Here is a 26,150-nt window from a genome sequence, read left to right as displayed (position 1 = left end):
AATTACAGGGATGGCCAATATAATTAAAGAAATTAAATAGATGTAACAGAGAACAGTGAAAACCCTCCTTACCTTTTCACAAGGAAAATAGAACTGAATTAAAAAAACAGCTCCACCCAGTGAAGAAAGGCTCACTCACACAGTGAAACACTCACAGAACACAGCTCCCCCCTAAGGCTGGGAGAAACATTTTACATCTTTCCTACAAACAGAAGATTGAAAAATGCTTTGATTAAACATGACTAATAAACACATGACTGCCTTATTCTTTGTAAGAAGCCACATCATCTCACAGAAGGATGCTCAACTGTTATTATGAAGTAAGTTTGGAGTAAAAGCATATTATTAAATGTTGTCTTTTGTTGGACAAGAGGTTCATAAATGCTTCTCATGTTTGGAAAGATGTTTGACGCGTGTTGCTTTTTCAAATGCATGTTATAAGTGACTCAAACTCCCAGTGCTTTCAGATAGAGCAACGTTTACAGAGCCGTACATCAATGACAAGCTGCGCATAAAAAATAATCGCAGCCTTTACAGCCAAATCAAAATTGTGATTAATTGTGCAGCCCTAGGCCCAACCGGACCTGGTTCTCAGAACTGATGTTCCTCACGACATCCTCTCCCTGGCGGATTCCTCTGAGGAAAGACCTGCTTTCTCAGAGACGAGGCACCTTATGGCACATGGAGGACTTAAGTGATCTACCCCCGGGAGTGGTAGACACAATCACTTCAGCGAGAGCACCCTCTATGAGAACGACCTGATCATTAGGTTCACCTTGTACCCTCTTGTGACCTCTTCTTGGTCTTGTCATCCCTGCAGAGAGATCCCTTTGAGCCTCTACAGTCAGCAGAGCTTAAGATCCTGTCACTCAAGACAGCGCTCCTGACTGCGCTTGCTTCTGTCAAGAGGGTGGGGGGACCTGCAGGCTTTTTCGGTCGACAAATCGTTCCTAGAATTCGGGCCGGCTAGCTCTCGATAATCCTGAGACCTCGACCCACCACTCCCTTTTAGAGACCAGGGGGTGAACTTGCAAACGCTGCTCCTGGAGGAGGCAGACCCAGCCCTTGCTCTGCTTTGTCCCGTTTTGCACATGTACGTGGGTCGCACACAGAGCTTCAGAACCTCTGACCAGGTATTTGTCTGCTATGGAGGCCAGCAGAAGGGAAAGGCTGTCTTCAAGCAGAGGTTGGCCCACTGGACAGTGGATGCCATAGTCTTGGTATATCAGGCTCAAGACCAGCTGTGCCTCCTTGGGGTGAGAGCTCACTCCACTCGGAGTGTTGCCTCCTCGCTGGCAGACATTATTTGAGCTGCGGGCTGGGTGACACCTAACACGTTTGCAAGGTTTTACAATCTCCATGTAGAGCCTGTGTCCTCCCGTGTACTGGCTACAAGTAGCTAGTTAAGTGAGGGGACTCGTTTGGTGTCTTGTTTGCAGCGGCATTCCCCTCTAAGGACGGAATGTGGGGGAGGCGTCTGGCGCTAGGTCTAGCACTCGTGTGTATGCCCAGTAGGTCAGCCCCTGTGCTAGACTAGGTGCCTATGTGTTGTAATTCTCCTACGGGTGATCCCACATTTGTATTCCCTGTCGGCGAGCCCATGTCTTTCCCTTGGCAGAGCCGCTATGCCCGGTATTGACTCCACCCTGGCTTGGCTGGATCTACCACCGATACCTTCCATATGTAGCTCTAATGGTCAATCCATATGTGTAACTCCAAATGTTACCTCCCTACAGGCATGATGTGGTCTCCTTAGTGTCCCTTTCTGTTCAGAGTAAGCACACTGTTGCAGTGTTATCCAATAGTCTCACTTTATGTGGTAAGAAGGAAAAGCAGTGATCGTCATTGGAAGGGACAGCAATTGTGACCTTTTTGCAGATCCTACCCTACTTAAAAAGCTCTATGTCCAGAGGCATATTAAAACGCAGAGAAATTAACTCATCAACTTAGTGTAAGGCTTGTCACGCTCCTGTTGCGTGTCCTCAATCTGGCCAGCGTGAGTGTAGAGTCTAAGATGGAGTGGCAGGAGAAACAACCCTCTCCAATATTTTGAATTTCAACCACTAGCTGTCAATATTCCATACTGCACTTTTAAAATGCCCTCAGAGCAATATAGGGATTATAGGAAAAGCCGCATGTTGACAGGATTTGTTACTTATTTGTGACACAGGGTACAGGCGGTTTCAAACCATGTTTTTGAGACTCTCTTTGGTACACTGCCATTTTAAAGGGTAAATTCACCCAAAAAATACAATTCTGTCATCATTTACTCACCCTCATGTCGTTCCAAAGCCGCAAGACTTTCGTTCATCTTCGGAACACAAATGATATTTGAATCAAATCTGAGAGGTTTCTGTCCCTCCATTGACAGTCCATGCAACTACCACTTTGATGCTTCAAAAAGTTCATAAAGAGATCGTCAAACTAATCCTATTAATTGTGCGGTTTAGTTCGAATTTTCTGAAGAGACACGATTGCCTTATATGATGAACAGATTTAACCATACTTGCTTGACGTGTGAAAACAAACCTCATTGGTTCTTGCAAAGCTTAAATGTGCTGCATAACACATGAGAATGAACCTCACTGGTTCTTGCACGTCAAGTGAACATGCTTGAGCTTTTGTTAACCATAACTGATGTGTTATGGTTAATGAATGTTATGGTTAATGAATGGTTAATGATGAATGTTTTCATGTGAATTAAAAAGCCAAAATTAAATCTGTTCATCATATAAAGCAAATGTATATTTTCAGAAAATGTGTATTAAACCGCTCAATTCATTTGGATTGGTTTTCTGATCTCTTTATAAACTTATTGAAACTCCAAAGTGGTAGTTCCGTATACCGTTAAAGGGTTAGTTCACTTCATCCAATAATGAAATTATTATAAATTATAAATACTGTCATTATTTACTCACCCTTATGTTGTTCCAAACCTGTTGAACCCAAAATAAGATATTTTGAAGAATGTTGGTAACCAGACAGTTGACGGTAGCCATTGACTTCCATAGATAGGAAAAAAAATACTGGTTATTCTTCAAAATATCTTATTTTGTGTTCAAATAGAAAACTAATGGATGGACAGAAATCTGTCAAATGTAAAAATAATAATAATAAATTTGTGTTCTGAAGATGAACGAAAGTCTTACGGGTTTAGACGGACATGGGGGTGTTTGGGAAGTGAAATGACAACACGTTTTTAAACAAAAACTAGACAGCATTTTATGGATGGCCTGTCAGCATAACTTTGTGACAATGTTATTCATATTCATATAGGTTTAAATAATTTATCATGCAAAGTGCTGAAATTTAACATCAGAGTAAATTGGGCTAGTTGTCATTCCTTTTGGGTGGGTTTTGAGCCAGCTTTGGGTTGATTTTTTTTCTTTCTTTCTGTGACCTGTCAACCCTGACGTTATTTATTCAGAGTTGATACATCTATACATCATTTGTCAATGTACCGTCCTTTAGACCTTGGTCCAAGAGGAACAGCAAATTCTGATCCACATGGGACTGGGTGGTGCTCTTTGTCACTGTCAACTTTGAAATCTGAACTACTTCTGCTGTGAAGCCTGATAAGAGACTAGTCCTCCTCTCCCTCATGTTTGGTGGAAGCTTTCATCACTTGGTATATCTAAAACAAATCAATTACCATGATTAATATGTATGAAGTGGATCTTTTGAACTAGTTGTGAAGGTGAAAAGGAGAAAATTGCATAAAATGCTCATGTTCCAACTTTAATCTGTTGCAGACGGCTGCTGGTGTATCCCTCACTGGTCCTCTACTGGTTCTGGGGCTTTATGAGGCGAAATCAGGGGCTATATCACCAGTGCAAGGATGAATGAAGAAGAGCTGGGAAAATGTTACAAAATTATCCTGGATGCCTTGGAAATTAATAAATGAGGATTTTGTGGTCATACTGGTTTGAGTTCTTTTATTGGTAGGCAAGGGACATGGCCTAAAATGCACCGGAATGCAGGAAATCACATCTACAAAATTCAAAATTTTCTGGAGAAACCCCAGACCCCCGTACAAACAGCCCCACATAGAATATTGTTCACAAGCCACCACTGAGTGTCGTCATCACAGGTCAGAGCTTTATTCCTCAACAGCAAAACAATTAGGGTGATTTTAGTATCATATCATTTTACAGCAATAGGCCTATAAATTATACCCCAATAAATAACGTAAATAAATAAATAAATAAAGCAAAAATGTAGTCAAAGCTGTGGCTTTGAAAAAAACAAATCCCCTCCCCACAGTATGGGATTTTGGCAGTAGGCTATATCTTAAAACATTTATTTATAACTTTGACCCACCAACATGGGTTTTCATTTTGGGATTTATTTTTGCCAGCTTTGTAGAATGTAGCCTATTATTTGCAAGTGTGAACCATATAAGAGCTTGTTTTCTTCAGGGGCAAGTCAAGGCTGTTTGCATCACCTAAGAGCATTGACAAACACCTATTTTATTATTAGTGCTTTTATTTTGAAATTCACCTCGGAAGTGAAATTTTGTTTCGTAATCGTTTCCTGTTTTACGTTGTGCGCGGTTGCCAGAGCGCTTGGTCTCATTTTACTCGTGCGACGTAAAGGACTTCATCCCGAAGGTTGAGAAGAAGAAGAAAAAATGTAAGTAGCTACTCGTTGCATTCGAATAAAGGATATAATGTTATCACTTGTTTTAAGTAACTTACTGACTAATACACCCGATCTACAGAATTTATATTTTAGATAACTGAACGGTTGCTGTTTAGGCCTTGTGCACATTTTTAGTCCCGTGGTATTTTCTTAGTTCTTTTCATCACACTTCGTCAATGTGTTGCGTTTAAAGCGGCTATTTTCTTGGATTTAATCGTCCATGTGTCAGACATATTCGCCTAAATAAAGTTTTACACTTGCAATTAATGTAACGTTAATCTGATTGTTCGTAAGTGAGATGTTATCGTATCAGTTACCCTCGGATTCACGCTCAGCGGACACTAACCTTATTTAAAGCTGTAAAAAAAAAAAAAAAAACGTCGTGTTTATGTGATGTGGGATGTTTCTTAAGCATTTGGAAGACTTATGTTATTAATATATTTCCTGAATTTTCTTCGTCTGCACTGAAACTAGATAGTATTGCAATCTCTACAAAAACATTTTATGCTGTTAAAGGGGTCATGTAATGCCATTTTTGTACAAGCTAGTATGATTCTTTAGGGTCTAAATTAAAAGTTTGTAATATACTTTAATTAAAAATTCTCATTAGTATTGTAAGAAAACACTTATTTTACCTGGTCAAAAACAGCTCTGTTTTCAGCACGCCGTTTCAGTGCATGTGACTTTAAATGATAATGAGCTTTGCTCACCCCGCCTCTCTGTTCTGTGTGTACACGTTTGTAACACAATAATCATAACGCGTTGTTCAGTATAAACGTGGGATTATGAATTATATTGAGAACATCATACATAGAAAACATGCTGTAATGTACCCTGAGTGTAAACCTTAGACGCATTCAATGTGAAGCGTGCAGCTAGCGATTTGCAAAGATTAATATAAATATTAATATAGTTTAATAAAACGTTACACTCACTTCAGTTGTTCTAGAGGTTCAGCAGGAACACGAATAGCTGGTACCGATCCTTTTTTCATGAGCAGCTTCTTAGCAAAACCAGCTCATACTGACCCTCGTTTATAAAGCAGTCTGGTGAGAAATGAATCGCGCAAATATGAAAGCATTGACGTTGCTCGTGGGGAATATTCCCTTCGAAAACAAACTCAGCCACTGCGTCTTCAGCGGTTCGGATTTAGGAACATTAAAATGACTGCTGTGTTCGTTATTGCACCCAAGAACAGAACACCACAATCGCTTAGACGCCATTCTGCTCATAGACAGTGCTCCAGCATATCAACAATGACCGCGCAGTCTGCGCAGACTATGATTGACAGCTCGCTCACGAGCGAGGGCGGGTCTGTGTTGAAACGATGCTGTCAATCAACAATCGTGGGAGGGGCTTCCGAGCGTGTGACGTCAAAAAATCGAACGGCTCAATTTGAGGCAGGGGAAAACATATAAGGAGATTAAAACAAAAACACTGGATGGATTTTTATCATTATATGATGGTTGTGTACAGGCACTGCCAACTCACATTTCAGTACAATCAACTTGTAAAAGTGCATGTACCATTATATGACCCCTTTAAATTCATATTTCTGCATAATACAGATTCATAATATCATGGATTCATGTTGTTAGCTCTGACTTGCACTGTTCCGATATCTTTTCTTTACTAATGCATATAATTTCAAACTAACGTAATCAGTCTTCTCGATACAGAGTTGTCATTCTGCAAGTTACGCCATAAAACATTTTAAAGTTGTATCTGCTGTAGTTACATTAATGCCTTGCATCATAGTGTTTATACTCTTCCACCATCCTTTCTGGTCTTGACATCAATTTGTATTTCATTACTGCACAGAATATTTTAAACTTAAGGATTTTGAAATGTTAGTCTCACACAGCCAAACGTTCAGACTGACGACAGAAGGTCTGGACTCCATCAAAGACTATAGATTTAGAAAGACTATTCACTCATATTATTTATGAATGGGAGAAACTGCAATTTCAGAGGCTTTGCAAATATGGCTGCCAAATAAACAGACTTTCCTTGAAAGGGACTTTGCAACTTTTATTGGCCAAAGACCAGCCAAGAGGCCTGACTGACAAGCAGCAACCAATTGCAGTTTGTTTTGTTTTGCGTCATGTTTAGGGGTGTGAACATGGAAAGTTGATGTTCATACAATAACAGACCAGCATGCGACCAATAAATCATACTTTCAAGAACTTTGTTCAAATTTACTGCCCAAATGGCTCATCAAGAGACCTGTTTGAAAAACACCTAAGTTGGTTGGAAACATCTGTAGACTTTGTTCTGACAATTTCAAATCAGGCTTGGAAAATAATACTCTTCCCATATCCCATCGGCAAGTGTTAAAATATCTCTTCTTTTCAACTAAGTGCCTCAAACTCTTGGATGTCTTTTAAAGAGTATATGCCATGCACTTCACATACTTTTGAAAATCCAGCCTTTAGTTGATCCTGATAAGCGCTCATTGTCACAGTTGTAAACATGAAGGCTTTCTTCTTCCTTGAGGGGGCTTGGCGTCACAATGGCTTTGTTTCCAGGCAGACCATTAAAGAACGCATTGCAAGTCTCCTGGAAATCCTGTAGAATTCAACCAATCGGATGACGACTAAACCCCCGAATTGTTTCCCTTTTTTTGTGCCCCTTGTACATCAGAAGTTTATCCAACAGTCCGTAGGCATGACGACTAGACCCACTTGTACAATGGACTCTTTCCACTTTTCATTTTTGGAATGTGGAATTTTTCAGCGGCCTTGGTTCCAGAAGCATTTTTCCTTTTGGGATTTTTTAAAGTCTTTTTTAACTGTGTTTATGTGATGTTCTTCAATTCGAAGATAAAAACAGTATGCAAAAAAGCAACAATCTCCAGTGGGTGCTATGCAGTGATATGGAACTGTATTGCTTTTTATAACTAGGAGTAAAACATATAATTATTTCTATTAAAGGTTGCGTTTTGCACTAGTAGTGAGTTCGGTTTAAAGGTATGTTAAATTCTGTTGCTTAGTAATTTTGTTTTTATATTTTTTCACCAATATAGTGCCTACTATTTTGATGGTTCCTGTCCATGTGAAACTTGTTCATAATGTCCTTCAAAACTTTTCTATGTTAAGTAATTCGGTTTTATTTTTTTAAACTTTTATAACATTTTCATTATTTGATAACCTTTTAAATGTGTTTTTTTTTTTTACTTTATGGTACTGGCACGGTCTGCATGGCAGCCCATTTTATACACTTTTCTTAGAACGTTATTTCAGCTTTCCGAAAACAATATTATCCAAAAACAGCGATGGCAAACTTTTGCATCATTTGTTTCCATCTGAATAAAATAGTACAAATTAGTAGCTTGTCAAGTGTGACACGATTGTCTATATTCTTTCTATTTTTGACCATTTTGATATAGTCTTTTCCATTATGACCACCACAGTTTCAAGTCACAGTTAATGTATAAAATTTCACTTTTCTTTGGATGAAGATGCTAATCTTGTTCAGATAACCATGTGCTCTCTTTGCACCCTTATGTTTTACTTGAGCCCGACTATTGGTTTGTCTGTTGTCAAGACGCCTTGATGCCAAATTATTTATGCAGTTAAGCATTAACGTTGATTAGCTTTATTTCACTAAATTTTTTGCTCATTGATTTCTGTTTTTTGTTTTTTTGTTTTTTTGGTCATACAGTACAACATAAAGACATGCACATTACCTCTCTTTGGTTCTCTCCTGACCAAGAAACTGCAATCCTTTCCCTGTCTTTCCCATACACATTTTAAGGATCTAAATTTGATTGACGTTTTTTCCCCCCTTCAAAGCTCTATTGAACTTTCTTAGTAAATTATACTTATTGCTCTTCATGGTACTTGTAAATCTTCATTTTATGGTCTATTTGGTCAGCGTACCATTTGTACCTCTGTCATTGTAAAAACGTTTTACTTCTGTTACTTGCATTGTATGGATTTGTGGAGCTCACTGTCTTGCTTTCCTATGCCACTGCTAACCATTTTGTGAGCATGCTAGAAATCATTGCTCCATTGTGTTTCTGCAGAGCTGTTTCATTCTGGAGGAGCTTCTTTTCTCGATCCAGGCTTAAATTGACGGATTGTTTTTCTGGGGACTTTTTGATTCACTTTGTTCTTCTCTTCTTCCACTCGCCCAAAGCACCACCATTTCAAAGACATGTCCCAGAAATTGACCGGTTCTGATGCTCAGAAAGGCTTTGCTGTTGGCCGTGGGCTTTTGGCTGCCGCTGAGACTTTGAACTTTAGTATGGGTGAGTCGCACTCGGACCCCTACGGCTCGTCTTCCCAGTCACATAGTGGCATGTCTGGTCTGGGTGGAGGGGAGGGAAAAGACCACGACTCTCAGCTGCACCGCCGAGCAGGTAGCCACATTAGCAATACCATGAAACTGTTCGCCAGCCTAGGTCTGTCACCGACTGATCTGGACGCACTAGCACAGGTTCCAGAGGAGAACATCAGTGTGGAGACCTTGCCCCATCTTATCATGCAACTTAAGAACCGCAAGATGGAAGCTGGCCGCCACATTGCTAGCGATCTGCCAAGTCTTTCTTCAGAAACTTCATACAGAGGCGGCCGAGACGATTGGGGCGACATGCAGGGTGGAAGGTTGGACCGTCCCAGTGGGCAGGCTCAAAGCCGCTCACAAGGTGACTTCGGTTATACTTCCATGCAAGAAACATCTGGTCGAGGGTACGACATGTTAGATTACAGGAGTGGTAGCGGCAGAGACCGCCAATATTCTGAGCTTTCCCGTGACTCCTACCGCAACCTTGGCATGTCAACATCATCAACATCTGACGACATGTTCATGCAGAGAAGAATGGGCTCCCCGTCTCAGAGAAAAGTGCAGGATTTCTTGGGAGTCATGCCCCTCATGTTTCCCCATGTGTGCTCCCTTTGTGATTTTGATGTGCACTCTGTCATGGTGAGTAATTCAAGCTATTTGGCTCCTGCACACACACTTCACTTCCTTTTCTTGAGTCCTACTTGTTCAGAAGACCATCTTTAAACATCATTTGTTGCATTTAAATCAGCACCTCTTAGTTTTGCTCAGTATCAATTTTGTGTAAGAGAAAATGGCCCTAAATCTCATTGGACGCTTATAGTATACACTGTTGTTAGCTGTATTTCTGACTTGTTCTTTATGCTTGGTTCCAGTTAGGACAGTTAGTATCTAGAACTTCTTCTTTTTTGTCCTTTTTTTAGATCAATTACAGTACTCATTTGTAGATTGCATTCATAGCCAGGAAGGGTAGCTTGTCAAGTTAGCTCTTCTATTCAGTATGTCAAGGCTTTGAATTGCTTTAGATTTCACAGCTAATTACTGTTACATAAAGGTCATGTATATTTATTAAGGATATTTTTTTCACCCTTCCTTGTGTTTAAGGAATGGACTCAACACACGACTGGGATTCGTCACTCCGAAAACCGCAAACTCCTTCTGCAAATGTAAGTAGACTTTGTGAAAACTGGTGAACTGATTGTTCAGATGTTAAACTATGGAAGCTTGTTTCCACCACGGAATAAAAAAAATTAAAAGGTAAATGCTATTTTTTATTTACTTTCTCGCAACAGAGATATAAACTCGCAATTGTATATCACGCAATTCTGACCTTGTAACTTACAATTACGAGTTTATATCATGCAATTATTATTTGCTAATTAGCAATTAGCTTTATTTTTTATTTAGTTGCTGAAATAAGCTTCAATGGAAAACCCTCTTGATAGTAATTTAGAAACAAGCCTAAACTTGGCCTTCAGTAGGTGCAGTTCCACTATGGATCAGACATTATCCAGTGGAGACTGCTCAGTTCATGGTGATAACCAGAAGCATTTTCCACTGCTGTCTAGCTTGCAAAAGCAGCATCATAAATCAGGGGCGTAGGAGCCATTATACGTGGGGGGGACATGTCCCCCCCACATTTCAAAATCGAAGTTTTGTCCCCCCCACTATTTCCCAATGTAAGATTTTGTTTTGCATTGCCTGCCTATCTCTGCCGATTTCGGAGTCTCCAAATGAATACATTCGGCAACTTTTAAATACATAATTCAATTTTAAAAAACGGCCGAATTCTTCAGCTGCTAATCTCGTTGTCAGTCGACCATGATCGCGCACCGCTCGCGCATGCGCATCTAGGTGAAACGGATAAATGTACGCAGCGATATATAATGAGTGTTCCTAGGAGATCCTAGTTGCGCGGGATGTGGAAGCGTGCAAAAGTTCCAGAAATGTACATAAAGTGGCCTGGCCTTGAATGACAAGGTAAGGAAAATAAGACTAAATCTAAATGAAATAACCAAGACTAGGTTGGCCATGTGATTTTTCTCAGGAGATGTTTTGAGCATTTTACTTCAGACACCGGATTATTAGCAAACTGCCAAGAGAACTGCTAGCTGGCTACTCAAAATAAACTAGCAATCTATTCAGGCAGCATATTTGTTTTTGATCTGTGTAAATTACAGAAATATAAGACTTGCTAGACCTACTTTTAGCTACCAAGGAACCTTTCCACAAGGATAGATTGATTTTATTTTTCAATCCTTGGGGGGTAAGCTAGGTGGTTAATGGAAATTAAATCAACCATTTATTTGAGTTATTAATTTTTAGTTAATCAGTACATGACTGATTAACAGTAATGTAAATGCTAAATGTCCTAATACCTGTTGATACTACAACAATGCAAAGTATATGCTCTTAACCTTGCAGTTTTTCACATATCATGTAAGACTCATTTTCTCAATTTCTTTGCACAAAACTCTCCAGAAAGTGCCATTTAATGGTTTATTTTTCAAAAAAAATTCCCGGGGGAGCATACCCCCGGACCCCCCTAGGGAGAGCCCACATAATAAATCCCAATTTAATCACTGCTTAGAACCTAACTAAGTAATACAGTCTGTTCCCATAAGTCAATAAATAAGCCCATAAATTGTTTTTTTTTTACAAAATTTATATGCAAAGCATCCCCCACCCTAGCATTTACTGTCCCCCCCAGGTTCAAAATTGCTCCTACGCCCCTGTCATAAATTGGCCTGTATTACTTGTGTGCTATATTTGAAGCCTTCTTAAATTCCTCACACACAGATATTATGGAGCTTATATAAAACCCCATTTGTTCTTCTACATATTCACTTTTATTGGAGTGACAGCATTCCACCAACAAAATGATGACAGAATTTATTTTTGGGTGAATAAAACCTTTTAGTAAAAAAATATGAAGAAATCCAGATTATCACCATGAAACAATCAAAGTGGAGCCCTCAAAATAATTCATAGTGGTTTAATGGACCCTTTTCACAGACTGCGATGACGCGTTTCAACAATTATCAATATTGCAAATCTAGTAAGGTTTTTCATATATATTTTAGACTGCAATGACGCGTTTCAACAATTATCAATATTGCAAATCTTGTCAAGTTTTTCATATATATATATATATATGTATATATATATATATATATATATATATATAATGTTGTTGTTTTTTTGTTTTTTTATACACAGTCATTTATAATGCTATACTTTGTTGAATTATCTTGGCAGTAAATGGTAGAAAATGAATTAACGCAGCTACAATGTTGTTTCTAATACAATGGCTGAAGGATTGACAGAAATCTTGACATCTTGCTCTCTTCTGATCAACGTAATCAATATCTCAGTATTTTAACCCTTTGTGGAAAGTTGTGGAAACGCTATCATGCAATTTTTCTTTTTCTATTGGAGCAAATGGGAATACAACAGTTTAGATTGCTGTCGTCTCCCATTCACCTCTATAGAATTTTACCTTTATTGCTAACATGAAGCTTCAGTTGAAAAGCAAAAATAAAGAACATGACCAATTTGATTAAATGCTAACCTCACCTCGTAAGAAAATAATAATTATTTGATTATAGTATTTGACAGCCTGTAATCCTAGTGCATTACAAATGTACTATGTTGGACTTCTAGACATGGTTGCTATTTTGTGCTGTTTTTCATTCGTGTCATTTAGAGCTCAGTCATTCAAAAACAACTGAAAACTCATTCCTGTTGTTTTATAGGTACCCGGACTGGGATCCTCAAATGCCCTCTAGTCGCATGTATGTTACTAGTTTTTTTTTTTAAATAGGGCTTTCATAAGTATGATACATCCTGCTTATTACAAGCATCTGTATAGAAAAGCATATTAAAAATGAATTCCTCTCAGGTCGACATCCCTTTCCATGGACTCAAAGAGTCGTTCGGATGGATTGCTGGGACCAGCTCCAGTTGGTGGTGGTCTACAGAGAACAGGGATGAGCTCCAGCTGGGGTAATAAATCCGTGAGAGGATGTAGTCTGGTCTGCTGTCTTTCTACAAGTGGATCTTTTGTTTGAATGTAGGGTTTTACTAGTGACTTTGATTAAAGGTGCACTAAGTAACATTTTTCCCTGTAAAATAAGTTTTACCCCTAAAGCAATAAATAATAGTCATAAATGATGAATAAAGATTCCAGTTAATTCAGTATTCTAAGAAGTGTTTCTGTCATCTTTAAAGGTGCACTGTGTTAACTTGTAAAAGTAACTTGAAGATGATGAACACTTTTCTTGTGAAGTCTGCAACATTGACAGTGTTATTGAACTAAATTGAGCTGAATAATGATGACACTATAGTCTTTTTAGAGCTGTTTTTTAGCTGAAATTGTATTCATTTCATAATTGAAGAACTTTGCAACATTAACACTGTTAGTTTCCTGTGTCTTATTGTTTAGCTGCTTAATTCAAATCAGTCACACAATTTTTAAACAACTTTTTTAGGTTCTGATTCCAGTGTGGGAATGACAAGTAAAATGACATCATATGCAGCGGCACCCAAGGTAATAATGCACTGAATGCATTATCTGTTTTTGTTCAAATTGCAGTTCTGCAATTAAAATATTAGTATATTTTATATGTTTAGGATGTCCTTTTCAGTATGGGATCTTTTGTTTGAGTGGATGATATCTTGGTGCTTGCACTCATAAATATTTTTATTTTAGATAAGAAGTAGGGTGGTCGTGGCAAAATACGAAAGAAAACCGATGTCAACAAACAGCCTGTTTGACTTGGCAAAACCCTTTGGCACCATCTGTGAGCATCTAATACTGAAAAACAAGGTTAGTGTCTGTGCATGTATGAACAGTCATTCAAGATCAAAAGTCATGACAATGTAATTAAGTAAATCGTTCTTTCTCTCTCTCTCAAAGGCTTTCCTAGAGCTGCAGACTCACGAGGAGGCTTTGGCCATGGCTAATTATTATCAGCGAAAACCAGCCATTTTGCATGGGAAAGAGATACACATTTATTTGTCAAAGGAACTAATGGCAATTGAGGTAAGATGAAAAAAATCTTTAAAAAATAAGTTAAGTATAAATAAGTTAAAATGGCTCAATTAGGCTTATTTGCTTTATCAATACAGAAAAGTGGAAGGCCAGGCAGAGACACTAGGCCTGTTAAGAGAGGAGTCAGCCAGGTGGTGTTTTTCTCCAATTTACCACGAGGCAGTGACAAGAAAATGGAGCTCCTCACAATATCTCGTAGATTTGGCACTGTTGAGAAACATCTCTTTCTTAATGATGAGGCAAGTTACATATGCAGCAATTTCCAGAACATACATTCATTTCCAGGACATACTTTTTTAAAATGTATGTTTTGACCATTTTTAAAACAGGCATTTGTTCAAATGGGCAATGCTGAGGATGCAGAGATGTTGGTGAAGTACTACACTGTCAATCCTTTGACTATCAATGGAAGATCTATTCGACTGAACATCTGCACAAAGTATAAGACTCTAACGTAAGTTGTCCTTTCTATCCAGAGAAACCAATGATATAATTAGTAAGAAAACAAAACCAAATGTGCTATACATGATGTTCCAGGGTCCCACCAGGAAAGGGCGACCAAGGAAGGGAAGAACCAGCCCGTAAGAGCAGCGGTAGCAGCAGTGTCACCAGCAGAACTGGTGATAAACCTTCATCAAAGAATCAAAGGTCCTCTACTTCCAAAGCCAGAGAGAGCTCTAATGACAAAGAAGAGGAACCAAAGCCTGAGGAAGTAGAGGCCCTGGGAGACAGGGCAGGAGATGAAGCTGATGTTATGGAAGCACGTGATGGAGACGAAGAGGGTTTTGATGAAGATCCCTCTGCAGATGATGTCGACCTATCATGTGATCCAGAGCAAACCAGTGAACAAGCACCAGATATTGATGACGCCAACATAGAGGATGAGGAGGACCCTGAAGCGCAGCAAGCCAGAAATGAATCCAGCGAAGAGACCACAGAAAACCAAAAAGACTCTGGTGAAAAACAGGAAGAGACTCCACTGGAGGAACCAACGACATCTGAGGCTGAGCAGGAGAACACAGATGAGCTTCCTAAAGACCCTCAGGAACAGAATGATGACCAACCTGAAGATGAGGGTGCTGAAGAGGACAATGAAGAGCAGGTAGGATCTTTTGCACATTAGCACATCATCTGAAATGCCTCTGCTCAAACCTTTCTAAGGGTGCACCGATCAGGCGATCACCGATTACAAATCACTGGAAGCAGTATTGGCCGATCACCGAAATAAATAATAGGCCTATGAACTAAATTATTCCTAACAACAGTGTATTTTAACAGTGTACTTTTACTATGGGTGGGTAAATGTATGGAATTTTTCAGATCTTTTGATCTAATTGATGAAATAAGGTTTACATATTAACACAGAGAATACAGAAAAAAATACGGAGAGCAGCAGATTTCGTTTCTGCTCCGAGACGCAAGACCACACTGAACGCCGTGAGTGTGTGTTAGAAACCAGGAATGGTGCAGAACATTGTGCTTGGTACGTTTTTTGTCTTCAAACCAAACTTGGGTCTCCAGCCGACAAAGTTTAAATCCCGTCTAGCTAGTGCGCTTACCGAAATGTTTACGCATTAGGTCAGTAGGCGGTCTTTTGTGGCTGTTCGAACATATTCGACCACATGAGCGTCTACACTACAAAAGCAATCCACTCGAATGCGTTTTCGGCTACCTCTGGAGGCAGTTAAATTCCAGTGAGGGAAACAAAGTCATGTCGATTCTAAAAACAAACATAAAACAAACACAACAGAACTACTGAATATAAAATATATTCACATGAGCATGTTCAAACTAAAGGGATTATACTTTCATTAAGTTGATACGCTACTCCACATAAAAACAGACTTGTCAACTAGTTACTGACCAGATGCAGACACATAGCTGAAGCGGACTGATAGCGTCTTGGTCTTAGAGCAAGATAGATAGAGCAAGGTTTACGTAAGATCACGTGAAAATAAGCGGGGCAGCCAGAAATCTGCCCCAATGGCTCTCTAATACCCCTTTTCCACCAAGGCAGAGCTGGTGCTGGTTCGGAGCCAGAGCCTAGTTTCAATTCGGTTCTTTGTTTTTCCACACGCAAAGCACCAGCTCCGAACCAGGAAAAGTGGTTCTTAAGTAGCACCAAATCATTGCTGGTCTAGAACAGAGCCAAGTAAGAACCGCTTGCGTCAGGGGCTGGGGGCAGGGTTACCGTGACCAACAAGACGAATAGAAACTTGTGACCGCCATTTTTAAATAGCAGCTAGTCGAGCTAATAGCAGCTTGATTATAATATCCATCTATGTAAGTTACGGCGAGCTGCACAAACGCGTTGGATTCCGATGTATTTTTGCAAACCCATGAGCATCCATAGTAACGCAACGTCCGTTATTGTTGATGGCTTGTTCGAGATGCATCGGAGCGGCGCGGACCGATCGGAGCTGCGGGAGTGTTTGGAGATCATACGACTCCTTGTGCTTTTGGATCGCTTTCGTAGTGCTTTGATGTCATGCGGCGATCGATCTGCGAGAAGCCGATGCATCTCGAACAAGCCTGGCGTGTTTGTGTTTGGCGCTACCGCACTAGCGTTGCTGGGCAACATGAGACGTACGCAGTGATGTAAGATCTGGCTCTGTTGTGGCTCTCTAGCCGGTGGAAAGGCAAACCGGTTCTTAGTAAGCTTGTCAGTCGAACCAACTCCGAACCAGCTCTGGCTCTGAACCAGCACCCGGTTCTTGTTGGTGGAAAAGGGGTATATGAGAGTGCAGTTCCAGTTTTCACCACAGATTTACATTGGAAATTTGTAGGGCGCTGTAGGGCTAGGGAGGGCTCCGAGACCGGCTGCCCCTCCTAGTATCATAAATACATGCCTGCCGAATCCATGCACTACATTGTATTATATCCTGCTCACTTTATGACTTAAAATAGTCAAGAAAATAATAATAATAATATTTTTTTGCAGAATGCTGAACACATTCATAATTTATTATATAGAGGTCTATGTTTGGATGAATATTTTGGTGGGGCTCTGACCCACCTGCCCATACAGACGATCCGCGGATAGTCATAGTTCACTGAAAACTTTAAATTATCATTTATCATTTACTCACCCTCATGTAAACAGTGCAAAAGCAGAATGTGCTCATGAATCTTTTCCACACAACGAAAGCATACAGTGACCAGAGGACATTAAATGTATGGTCAAAAACTGGCCACTGTGGTTTTACAGGATGGCATATTGGTGCCTGTATATTTTACAGGCACCAACCAATATTACATTAATATATCAATCTTCTTGAACTACCAAATTCTGCCTTTACTTTAAAATGTAATGTGGAGGCCTCTGGGAATGTCATTTTACTGTTTTTATTTTATTTATTTTTTATAGTTTTTTCTATAAAAAACATTATATAAAAACCATATACTGTCTTTGTCAAATGACATGACCCATTTGCAATTTTTCACTGTGTATGTTACAATAACTTAGTTAACAAAAAACTTTTTTTATATTCCATAAGCTGCTATATTCCAAGTCTTCTGAAGCTGTACAGTCGTATGGACCACTTTTCTGGTGTTCTTTTGTCATCTTTGGAGCTACTTCTAACTACTCCTTTAATATAAATTGCATGTTCACTATTTTGACATGCAGATCTGCTGACTATCTGTATCTGCTTCTAGGACAGTCAAACTGAAACTGACTTTCCTGAGAATATGGATGAGTTTGTTACTCTTGATGAGCTAGGAGAGGAGGAGGAAGGCGAGAGACAAGACTCAAAGTCCAACGCTACAAACACATCAGGTAATGTCCTTGAGCAATGTCAATGGCTTTAGCAGTGATCCTTCTTTGGACTGAGTTGACAGTGTTAAATAATAATAATAAAAGATTATCATATTGTTGATAAACTACAATGTCAGTGTTCTCTGGCTTTTTTTTTAACCAAAGTCAGTCCATTTATTAATGCCTCATTTCATCTTTAATGTTTCAGGAAGCTCCAAGGATAGTGGAGTAAGTCACTTATTACTTTGTCACTTTAAAATGTTTTCAAATAGTTTACAACTAATCTCTGTGCATTAATTTATTGATTGGATTAAATATTAATGTGTGTTTTGGAATTGTAGGGATTGAGAGTTGTGAATGTCGTTGGATTTAAACGTGGCTACGGTTATCTAGATGAAATCCTTAATCTTGCCAAGCCATTTGGTAAAGTGGTGCGGCACCTGGTCTTAGACGTGAGGCCTGAGGTAACAGCTCTCAGATATTCTGTTCTTGGTAGTTCAGACAGCTTCACTCACTGCAGCTTTACTGTAGCTATCCACACAGATTTCTGATGCTAGACTATTGCTGCTGCCTTCTCTATAATAACGTTAATCAAACAACAAAAGACTGAATAACATGTGTAACTATATTTGTAATGTATACTGTTTATTTAATTCATGAAGTGCAGTTATTTTACATTTGATTACAGTTTCTATACCTGAAAACCTTAAAACAGTTTATTTCAATTGTGTCTTTGTTCAGTTGTTTTTATTTGTTTTTATATTTATTTATTTTATTTTTAAATTACTGAGTGTTTACTTGTCTTTAATAATGCTTGAAATTTATATTAATTTGGCTACCGGTAGTTGTTTTTATGGTATTTTTAAACCATAGGCAAAAGTTCCTTGTGTGAGTGCTCTTTAGCCTGTTAATTTTTTTTCATGGTATTCAGACGCAATGAAATGTATTGCAATATGACTTAGAATAAATGTAAATGATGTAAAAAAAAAATTTTTTGAATCAAAATTAGGAATCAATTAGAATCTGAATCAATAAGCAAAATCGGAATCGTTAAAATTTAAACAATACCCAACCCTATGCTAGACCATTTAATAATGTATGTATAAAATGTTTATTATCCATTGACAAGCTGCATTTATTTAATTGCCATTTAGCTGGAGAGAACATGTCTGTCTGTTGTAAATAAGAAATTCTTAGAGATTTTTCCTTAAAGTGTTGTGGTTGTGCTCTGTGTTAGGCATTTCTGGAGTTCTCCAATGAACAAGAGGCCAGAGCAATGGTTAGTTTCTACAGTGGAAATGTCTTACCATCTGTGTGCGGAAAACCTGTGAAGGTTTTTCATTCACACACCTATGCAACCATCCAGGTAAGATTTGGGCTTATTAACTCACCATGAATAAAATGTGAATCTAAAAGCTAAATCTAACGCCTATATCTGTGCAACATCTACAGAGTGGCAGAGTCATCTACATTGGTAATGTTCCACCCTTCAAAGGCTCAGATGCATCACTTCTTAAAATCGCAGAACCATTTGGAAACATCAGAAGATATTTTCTGAATCCATTGCGCAATGAGGTAATTATAAAAATTGTACTTTCTATTGGATTTACAAGGACAAAATAAATTATATTTGTATGTTTGCTCAGTGCTTCATTGAGATGGAAAGAGGGGAAGATGCTGAGAAAATGGCAGAGGCCTACAAAGAAAATCGACCTAAATTTGAAGGCAAACGACTGGTTGTCTACGTGAGCAGGAAATATAAGCAGCTCAAACGTGGGTCAGTTGGACATTCAGCCTTTTTTTTTTGGAATGGGAAATAATAAAATGGATTTCCAAAGAATGTTACATGGAATCTGTTTGATAATATTATCTTCTCACAGACAAAGACCTCCAAGCCCAGAGACCGAGGATAAACGGACACTCAAGAGAGAACGCTCCGGAGAGGATGAGGCCCAGAGGAACTCCTCTGGGAAAAGTAAGGACAAAAAAGAGGAAGAACCTTCTGTCAAGAAGATCAAAGTGGACGAGCCTGTCGCTGATAAAGCTAAGGAGATGGAGAGTCATGAAGAGAAGGAAAGCCAAAATGTTTCAGCAGAAATTGTTCCTGAGGAGAAGAAAGAGTCAGAGGAGAAACAAAGCGAAGACACATCAGAGCTCCAGAATATGGAGACTGAACCTGTGAGTGACTTCATTATTTTTGTTCGTATCATGAATTGGATGAGGGTAGCATGCTTACATTAGTGTTGTTAGCAACATTGGTTTGTTTCAAAACAACACTGCCATTTTGAAACCGGAATATGAAATCAGAATATCAGAATTTTCCAAAATGATTTCAACTGCTGATACTAAGAATTTTTTCTAAGAAAAATTCCCATTCTCTCATTTACTTAAATATGAAAGTCTACCATCACTTACTCACCCTTATGTTCTTTCAAACCTTTGACTTTTTTTTTTTTTTTGGAACACAAAAGAAGACATTTTATCTTTATTTTCATTAGAAAAGAAAGTTGTCCAGATATAAGGGTGTGAAAAGTTGTTTCTAGTGACGGCTCCAGTGCTCTGGCACAAATGTTTGCGCTACAACCAGAAGCACCACAGACCGAGAGGAATGTGGTGGAGAAACGTATAAATTAATTTGATATTCTATGGAGTCTACTGGATGGAGTGTTTTAAAACTGCGTCACTCTTGTTGTATTATGAGTCTGCCTTAAATCTGATTACAACTTGTCAAACAACATGGGAGGTTGTTTTTGGAGATTAAAACTTTCATACTGTGAGCCTTAGTGCTCAATTCCTATTTATTGCTCAGATCCTTTTTTTTTTCACATTGTTTAAATGTGGCCAATATCAGATTCCAGTGTGAACAGATCACCCGTATGCGCAAAAGTACGATAAAAAGACGTCACGCAGCATGCTGTCATACGGAAGTAAACACAGACGACATTAAAGTAAGCAATTACGCGTTTATTAATAGGTTGATCTGCTGCTGAAGCCAGCAAATTTATGCGCAGGCAATATAAAAAACAAAGAGGATACAAAAGAGTGAGCAGAGTTTTTAATTTATTTATGATACAAGCCCTCATGTTTTGCTTGTATACAGAGAGTCCAGGTGATATTATGAACAAAATTATGTTCACTTTTAACAGGGAAAATTATGTTCACTTTTTCATAAAAGCATGAAAATTGGTACACACATACAGTTTGGGGCCCTGAACATTTTCAGAAATGGAGCCATCGCAAAAATACCTCGTGGCGGCCATTTTGCTTTCTGCCATAACTGAATTATGTATTTTGTATTATATCTCCTGAACCAAACATGATAACATGGAAAATGTGATGTCTACCCCTATGTTTTGATGGTCAATGATACAATGATATACAACATCATAAACTGTTCAGGTGAATAGTTAATGGTGAATTCACTGACGTAAGAAGGATTACAATGAAATCGCAGTATCTGAGAATATCAATTGAAGCTGGGGCCACACTAAAAATGGTAAAAATGGTAAATGGACTGCATTTATATAGCGCTTTCACAGACCCAATGGCCACCAAAGCGCTTTACAATTTGCCTCACATTCACCCATTCACTTACTCATTCATACACCGACGGGCGACGGCAGCCATGCAAGGCGCCATCCAGCTCGTCGGGAGCAGCTGGGGTTAGGTGGCTTGCTCATGGACACCTCGACACTTGGTCAGGTGGAACCGAGGATTGAACCACCAACCTTCCGGTTTGTAGACAACCCACATGAACCACTGAGCCACTGCCGCCCCAAAAAAAAGATTTTTAAAATTTCATATTTTCAAAATGTGAGAGACCACAAACATGATGATAAAAAAAATCATAAATGGATAATTCTTGTTCCTCTAGTGTGTGGAGTGTCGGTAAGCACACCACACACTAACAGATTCCATTCACAGACAACAGAGTCCCACCTGTGAACACGGGAAAATCTCGTAAAATATCTCGCATCAAACGTGACTTTAAAGTAAACAAACATGGCAGACGAGCAGATTCAGTCACTCTTAACACACCTCACACCACAGGAAAATCTGATAAGAATATCTGTAGAACCATCAAGATAATCTGTACTTAATCTGGTATGTCGGGAAGGGGAGAAATTGGTCCAAAATCACCCTGAATATTTTGTAGTGTGTACCCAGCATAAGTGATGAGTTTGAGAATGCCATGGAGTTCAGCAGTAAGGGTGTCTCTGGTTGATGTGATGGGAATGGGAAACCCCTTCGCAGAGGACAGCAACAACCTTCTGAAGCTAAACTCAAGAGAATTTGCAGACCAAGCTGTTGTGGATGCTGTTCGGGTTGCAGAGAGGATGGGCAAGACCAGTACAAACTCTTTGTTGCAGAGGATGCAGGGAACGAAACCCATCACCGCCCCTTTGAAGAGGAATAAGCTCCCTCTTTTTAAAACGGCTCAGATAAGAGGACAGACCAAGACAAAACTCAGTGAAAAATTACACTTCACTGTTTTCCAGACTCTATATTGCCTGTCAGACCCGTGATGGGAACCTAGAAAACGTCTTCAAAAACGAAAATCAGGCCTAGCCTCCAATCACTCTCACTTCATGGTGGACTACGCTTGGTAAACAAGGCTGATCTGCCTAGAAAACAGTATGAGCAGTGCCCTAGACAGTGCCTCAATAAAAAGTGCCCCAGACAGTAATGTCTAAATACTACTGTAGATGTAGTCATCAACATGCTGAAACAAGACATAGCTAAGATCTTCATACCTCATATTAAAGAAAAACTTGAAAGAGTCAACAGAGTGTATGGGACTGCTATGAAATTAACAGCTTAAAGTCCCAGAAAAGGGGAAAGGGGACAAGAACAAGAGTGGATGGGAAAAAAAACAAGTTAACAAACCAACTGGAAAGGCTTCATGAGAGTGGATAAAAACAAAACGGAACTCTTTTACTTTGTTCAGGAAATGTGGAAATGCCGACTACCAAACAAGTTGTTTAGACATGCAGACCCAATCACCTCACCCACAAGAATCAGATCAGATTGCCCCTTGCACACATGAAGAGGCACGTACAAGGATGCCACTCCATGTGGCGGATGCTGCAAGAAAAGGATTTAAAAAGATCACCCTGCGCACTGTGGACCAACTGTTGTGGTTCTAGCCATTGCAAATGTGTCAGAGCTGGACATTGAGGAGTTGTGGGTGGTATTTGGGTCTGGCAAGAACTTCAGATACATACCTGCCCATAAGATTGCCAAGTCTCTGGGTCCTGAAAAATTCAAGACCCTTACTGTGATCCATGCCTTCACTGGCTGTGACAGTCCAGCCGTTCATCCACACGACAACGGGGCCCTGGTGGCCCGAGAACGCAAAACTCTGAAATGGGTTTCAAAGTGCAAGCTCTTGAAAATGAGTTTTGAAAATGATACCGTTCTCATCTCTGCGTAAACTTCAAAAACGTGAATCTGTGAAAACGGCAACACATGCGTATGAATGCGTATTTGCGTGGGCGTGTAGTCTTTCTTAACAAAGTGCAGCACCTCAAATGAGCAGTGTACCAAGGAGGACACTGTTGGGGACAAGCACTTGAGGTGGCACCAAACATGCCATCTCCAACAGACTGGGGTTTGATTGACCCAAGCAATCGGAGAACGTTGTGCTCAACTCTTCCACAGGCAAGCCGTCCATCCTTGAACTCTTAAGTTGTGGCTGCAAGAAAGGCTGCCGGGGGCATTGCAAATGCAAAAAAAACCCCATTAAAGTGCACAGCTCTGTGTCAATGTAGATGAGACATTGAAGAATAGGTTCAAAAACAATCAAACAAACGTGTTTCTGAAATAGATTTTTTTTTAAGTAAATCTTTGTGTTTGACACATTCTTTTTGAGCTATTTTGCTAAGATCATATTGAATATTCTACTCTTTACAGTCACTGTATTATCAAGGTTAATGAACCAAAGGATCAAGCTTTTTAAACTCTACACAACATGCATGCAACAGACATGATATTATAAAGTCTAGCCCAGGTTCTCAGATACTGTGATTTCCTTCTCACGTCCCTGAATTCACCATTAACTATTCACCTGAACAGTTTGATGTTTTATATGGTATCATTGTAATCCTTGACCATCAAAACATAGGGGTAGACATCATCTTATGTTTGATTCAGGAGATATGATACAAAATACATAATTTGGTTATGGTGGAAGGTAAAATGGCTGCCATGTTTACCACGAGGCGTTTTTGCGATGGCTCCATTTCTGAAAATGTTCAGGGCCCCAAACTGTACAAGAGTACCAAGTTTCATGCTTTTATGAAAAAGTGCACACATCACCTGGACTAAGAGCTGTCATTGTAATACTTGTGAGTTCTGACACATCACTGTCCTTCTACCTTTTGCAACTGTCTTGAAAACGTCAGGTATGTACAATCTTTTAAGTGACTCGCATGAGCTCAGAATTGTGATGAATGTTAATCTAGAGTTCAGCCCAGACAAGTTCCCCAAGCAGTAGACAAAAATTGTACTTAAAAAAAAAAAAAAAATGCTTTCTCACTGCTATCAGGATATACTTGATCGAACCACTGCTTTGCTTGATGTATCCTTTGACCAGGAGGCTGAAGATGAAGAAACTGTTGCTTCAGAGAAGAGTGTGAAGACCGAGGAAAAGACCATTACAACAGCACCATCTGAATTAAAGCTTGAAACTAGCCATTCTACTCTAGAGCCATATGATCCTAATGTCCCAGTGGGTAAGATGACTTTGTTTTTTGCTAAGAAATAAGAAGTTTGACACAACCAAGCTATTAATTTAGTGTTTTATATGAATTTTCTTCAGCTTCTTGGACATATATGACACTAAATCAGTTTGGCTTGCTATAAAATGCTTTAAACCAAACCATAAATGTATTATAAAAAGCTATGAACCCCGACTAAGGAAATATTTCATTATCGTTATTTCGTTATTGTAAGAAGTCTCATTAATGAATCTCATTTGTCCTGTTTCAGGTGTGGAGTTTGTGAAGATGGGGTACTACTGCAGAATCTGCTTCCTGTTTTACTCTAATGAGGACACTGCTAAGAAAATTCACTGCAGTAGCCAAGCACACTACGATAAACTTAAGGTGACATTTCTTTTGTCCTTCATCTGTCCTTGATCAATGATGTCAGAGCAGGATTGAGATCTTTATGCTTTACATTTTGAGGATTCACTTTTTTATTAGTAAATATTAGCATTATTACATTGACATTTTTGTTGTTGTTCAGTATATGTTTTTGAAACATACATGTTCTTTTCTTCTTATCAGAAATATTTGGAAAAGGAGAAAGCCAAAGCACAGAGTAACGGGACGAAGAAATGAACCATTGACGCTGGAACATCTGTTAATATGTCTATTATGTCCCTGTGATCGCGTTTTCTTTTTTTCAGTATGTTTGATTTTTTTCTAAAAAAATTATTAGACTGAGGCATTGCTTCTTTTAATGTAGTAATGAAAGCTGGTGCATTCATAAGCAATTCCTAGCTGTTCAGTCATAGCAAATTAGATGTGAAGTTGAACACATTTTATGCCTTAATTGCTAGTACTGTTTTTGTTTTTTCTTTCTTTTATTAAACTTCCAGCATTCCTCATACTCTGCCTGACTGTTTTTAATCATTCTTCTTTGTTTATTTTGTATTCTGTGAAAGGAGAATATATTCATGGCCCCTTTGTTTATTGAATTAATCAGTTACCTAGCATTTTACAGTAAAACGGCATACATATGAGTGAATGTCCGCTATTCATGGACCCCGTGCATTGGGTTTAAATTGAAATGCCCCTAATCCCTGATCACTTCTGCCCCAGGTGGGTTTTTTTTTTTTTTTTTTCATGTACTATTCTACATGTGTATGGGTATGCTTCTGCTTTGGGGAAAATTAAAACAACACTATTTAGAGATAATGGTCAATTGTTCTCCTATTTAGAACTTCTTCAAACATTAGGCCAGTCAGAGGCGGACAGAAACTAAAAGGGGTCCTTAGCTATTTTCTACAATTATGTTTATCCACCTCTTCTTCTCTTTATTGAGGTATATCTGCCTTATTTCAGGGTCTGCATCACGATGTGCCCTGTAGCGTTGGTACTTTTCTACAGCAGACAACAGAGCAATTTCCAGACAGATACATGCGAACAATTTGATGTGGTGATGAACAACAAGCTAGTGCGCAGTGATCACTGAGGACGATTTTTAACCTGTTTGTTAACCATATTTTCAAAATAACAAACAATTATCAGTTTCCATTATAAATGTGGACATGTTATGCTTCACCACATAAATTATTCATTCTAAAACATTGAAAAAAGGGTGAATTAAGGAGTGATATTTACTCTGCTTGTAAATAGTTTGCCGCCAAAAAGTATTCTACTTCCTGAGAGTCATGTGATTAGAGGGGTG

The 26,150-nt window shown here is 39.0% G+C and overlaps 1 protein-coding gene across 2 annotated transcripts; it reads left to right on the top strand.

Annotated features, from left to right (window-relative positions):
• Positions 1–4,523: 4,523 nt before the first annotated feature.
• On the top strand, positions 4,524–25,349 carry LOC130084842 (matrin-3-like). Of its 2 annotated transcripts, none has more exons than XM_056250343.1 (21): positions 4,524–4,636; positions 8,671–9,567; positions 10,030–10,091; positions 12,681–12,719; positions 12,827–12,930; positions 13,416–13,474; positions 13,637–13,753; positions 13,844–13,969; positions 14,056–14,217; positions 14,308–14,432; positions 14,516–15,080; positions 17,636–17,756; positions 17,944–17,963; positions 18,077–18,199; positions 18,973–19,101; positions 19,188–19,310; positions 19,382–19,512; positions 19,616–19,913; positions 24,331–24,469; positions 24,726–24,841; positions 25,025–25,349. In XM_056250343.1, the coding sequence occupies exons 2-21, from the start codon at positions 8,800–8,802 to the stop codon at positions 25,076–25,078; spliced, it is 3,381 nt and encodes a 1,126-aa protein (XP_056106318.1). In that variant the 5' UTR covers positions 4,524–4,636; positions 8,671–8,799; the 3' UTR covers positions 25,079–25,349. The 2 variants fall into 2 exon arrangements, with proteins under 2 accessions (XP_056106318.1, XP_056106319.1); XM_056250344.1 differs by having other exon boundaries at positions 4,566–4,632; positions 8,669–9,567.
• Positions 25,350–26,150: the final 801 nt, after the last annotated feature.

The sequence above is a fragment of the Rhinichthys klamathensis genome, unplaced genomic scaffold, assembly GCF_029890125.1.
Source record: "Rhinichthys klamathensis goyatoka isolate OS25496 unplaced genomic scaffold, OSU_Roscu_1.1 h1tg000068l_1, whole genome shotgun sequence".
Taxonomy (NCBI): domain Eukaryota; kingdom Metazoa; phylum Chordata; class Actinopteri; order Cypriniformes; family Leuciscidae; genus Rhinichthys; species Rhinichthys klamathensis.
The sequence above is the reverse complement of the archived record's forward strand: the minus strand, read 5'-3'. Positions and strand labels throughout refer to the sequence as shown.

Bases quoted from the DNA above. Each gene is read 5' to 3' on its own strand.
- LOC130084842 (XM_056250343.1), top strand. From the start codon at position 8,800: ATGTCCCAGAAATTGACCGGTTCTGATGCTCAGAAAGGCTTTGCTGTT. The intron at 17,964-18,076 runs GTAAGTCACTTA...TTGGAATTGTAG, and splicing joins GAAGCTCCAAGGATAGTGGA to GGATTGAGAGTTGTGAATGT. The intron at 18,200-18,972 runs GTAACAGCTCTC...GCTCTGTGTTAG, and splicing joins TCTTAGACGTGAGGCCTGAG to GCATTTCTGGAGTTCTCCAA.